Source organism: Arachis duranensis, chromosome 4 (genome assembly GCF_000817695.3).
Source record: "Arachis duranensis cultivar V14167 chromosome 4, aradu.V14167.gnm2.J7QH, whole genome shotgun sequence".
NCBI lineage: Eukaryota > Viridiplantae > Streptophyta > Magnoliopsida > Fabales > Fabaceae > Arachis > Arachis duranensis.
In genome coordinates this window covers 48,919,953-48,921,600 of record NC_029775.3, presented here as the reverse complement: position 1 = coordinate 48,921,600, position 1,648 = coordinate 48,919,953, and the positions used below count along the sequence as shown (strand labels likewise).

Sequence of the window (1,648 nt, the reverse complement as noted above, 5' to 3'; positions counted from 1 at the left end):
ATGATGAGGCAAGGGATAAGCCCAATTCAGATCCAGTGGCTGAGGAGTTGGACTCAGACCTGGAAAAGCCATATGAATATGAGTCTGAGGCATTTAACTCCCCAATTTCTGACTCAGATGAGGAGCATAAGGCAAGATATCCTGATTTCAATGAGGATGCAGAGTATGGTGAAGTTTAGTTTTAGGTTGGACAACACTTTGAGACCATGGCAATGTTCAAGCAAGCACTTAAGGATTACTTTGTATATGAGGGAAAAGAGCTTATGTATTTGAAGAATGAGCCAAAGAGGATTAGAGCAAGGTGTGCTGAGGAGGGTTGTCCATGGCTGGTGTTTTGCTCTCATAATAGTCAGAGTCTCAGTTTTCAAATCAAGACATTCATTGGAGAGCATAACTGTGGTAGGAATTTGAGCAGCAACATGGCTGATAGAGCTTGGGTGACAAGTAAGTTGGTAAAAAGGTTGGTAACTCAACCTCTAATGACTCCGAAAAAGGCACTAGAGTACATGAAGCAGGACTATAATGTCCATATAAACTATAGGATGATATACAGAGCCTTCAAAGCTGCTAGAGAGCAAGCAATTGGAAAGGAGCGAGAACAATATGGAAAACTACATGACTACTTAAATGAAATTCACAGAAGCAATCCTGGATCCACTGGTATGGTTGATGTAATTCCTCAACTGGAGGGTCGTCCACTCTTCAATAGGTTGTACATTTCACTGGATGCTTGCAAGAAAGGCTTCAAGGCGGGCTGTCGCCCTCTGATTGGATTGGATGGATGCTTCTTAAAAGGGTACTTCGGAGGTCATCTGTTGTCAGCTGTGGGGCAGGATGCCAATAATAGTTTCTTTGTTATAGCATTTGCTGTAGTTGAAGCTGAGAACACTGATTCCTAGAAATGGTTTCTTTCAATCCTTCATGATGATCTTGGTTCTGTAGTTGCCAATGGGTGGAACTTCATGTCTGACCCCACAGAAGGTTACATTACTAGTTTCTTTGTGTTTCCTTTTTGTTATATGGTTTGTGTTCTGTGCTTACTTGTTAATTCAATTGTTCTTATGAATTGTTATTGCAGGGGTTGGCTAAGGCATTGCATGAGGTAATGCCACAAGCCATCATAGGAATTGTGTCTTACATATATGGAAAAACTTCATCAAGCACTTTAAGGACAAGCACACAAAAGGGCTAGTTTGGAAGGCTGCTAAGAGCACAACAATGAGAGAATTCAAAGACTCAATGGAACTTGTGAAGAAGGTGAACAAGGATGCTTGGGGGTATCTACAGAAGTTTGATCCTGGTGCATGGACGAAGGCTTACATTAGCCATGGCTCGAAGTGTGACAATATCACCAATAATATGTGCGAAGTTTGGAACGCCAAGATCGTGGAGTATAGAGAGAAACCGATTTAACTATGTGAGAGGAGCTTCGAAGTTACATTATGCGAAAGATGGCAGGGCACAAGCACAGAATAAGCAAATGCAAGGGTAAATTGGCTCCAGTTCAACAACTAAGGCTGGATGAGTACATCATTCCTAAGAGCAACAAGTGGACGGCAGAGTGGGTTGGGGATGAAGCATGCAGTGGCTGCTATCTCAAGGTTAAGGAAACAAGGGCTGAGGCCAGAGGATTTTGCACATAAATGGC

At 42.4% G+C, this 1,648-nt stretch overlaps 1 protein-coding gene across 1 annotated transcript; it reads left to right on the top strand.

Annotated features, from left to right (window-relative positions):
- The first annotated feature begins 206 nt into the window (after positions 1–206).
- LOC127746639 (uncharacterized) lies at positions 207–899 on the top strand. Its single transcript, XM_052260530.1, has one exon. The coding sequence runs from the start codon at positions 207–209 to the stop codon at positions 897–899; it is 693 nt and encodes a 230-aa protein (XP_052116490.1).
- Positions 900–1,648: the final 749 nt, after the last annotated feature.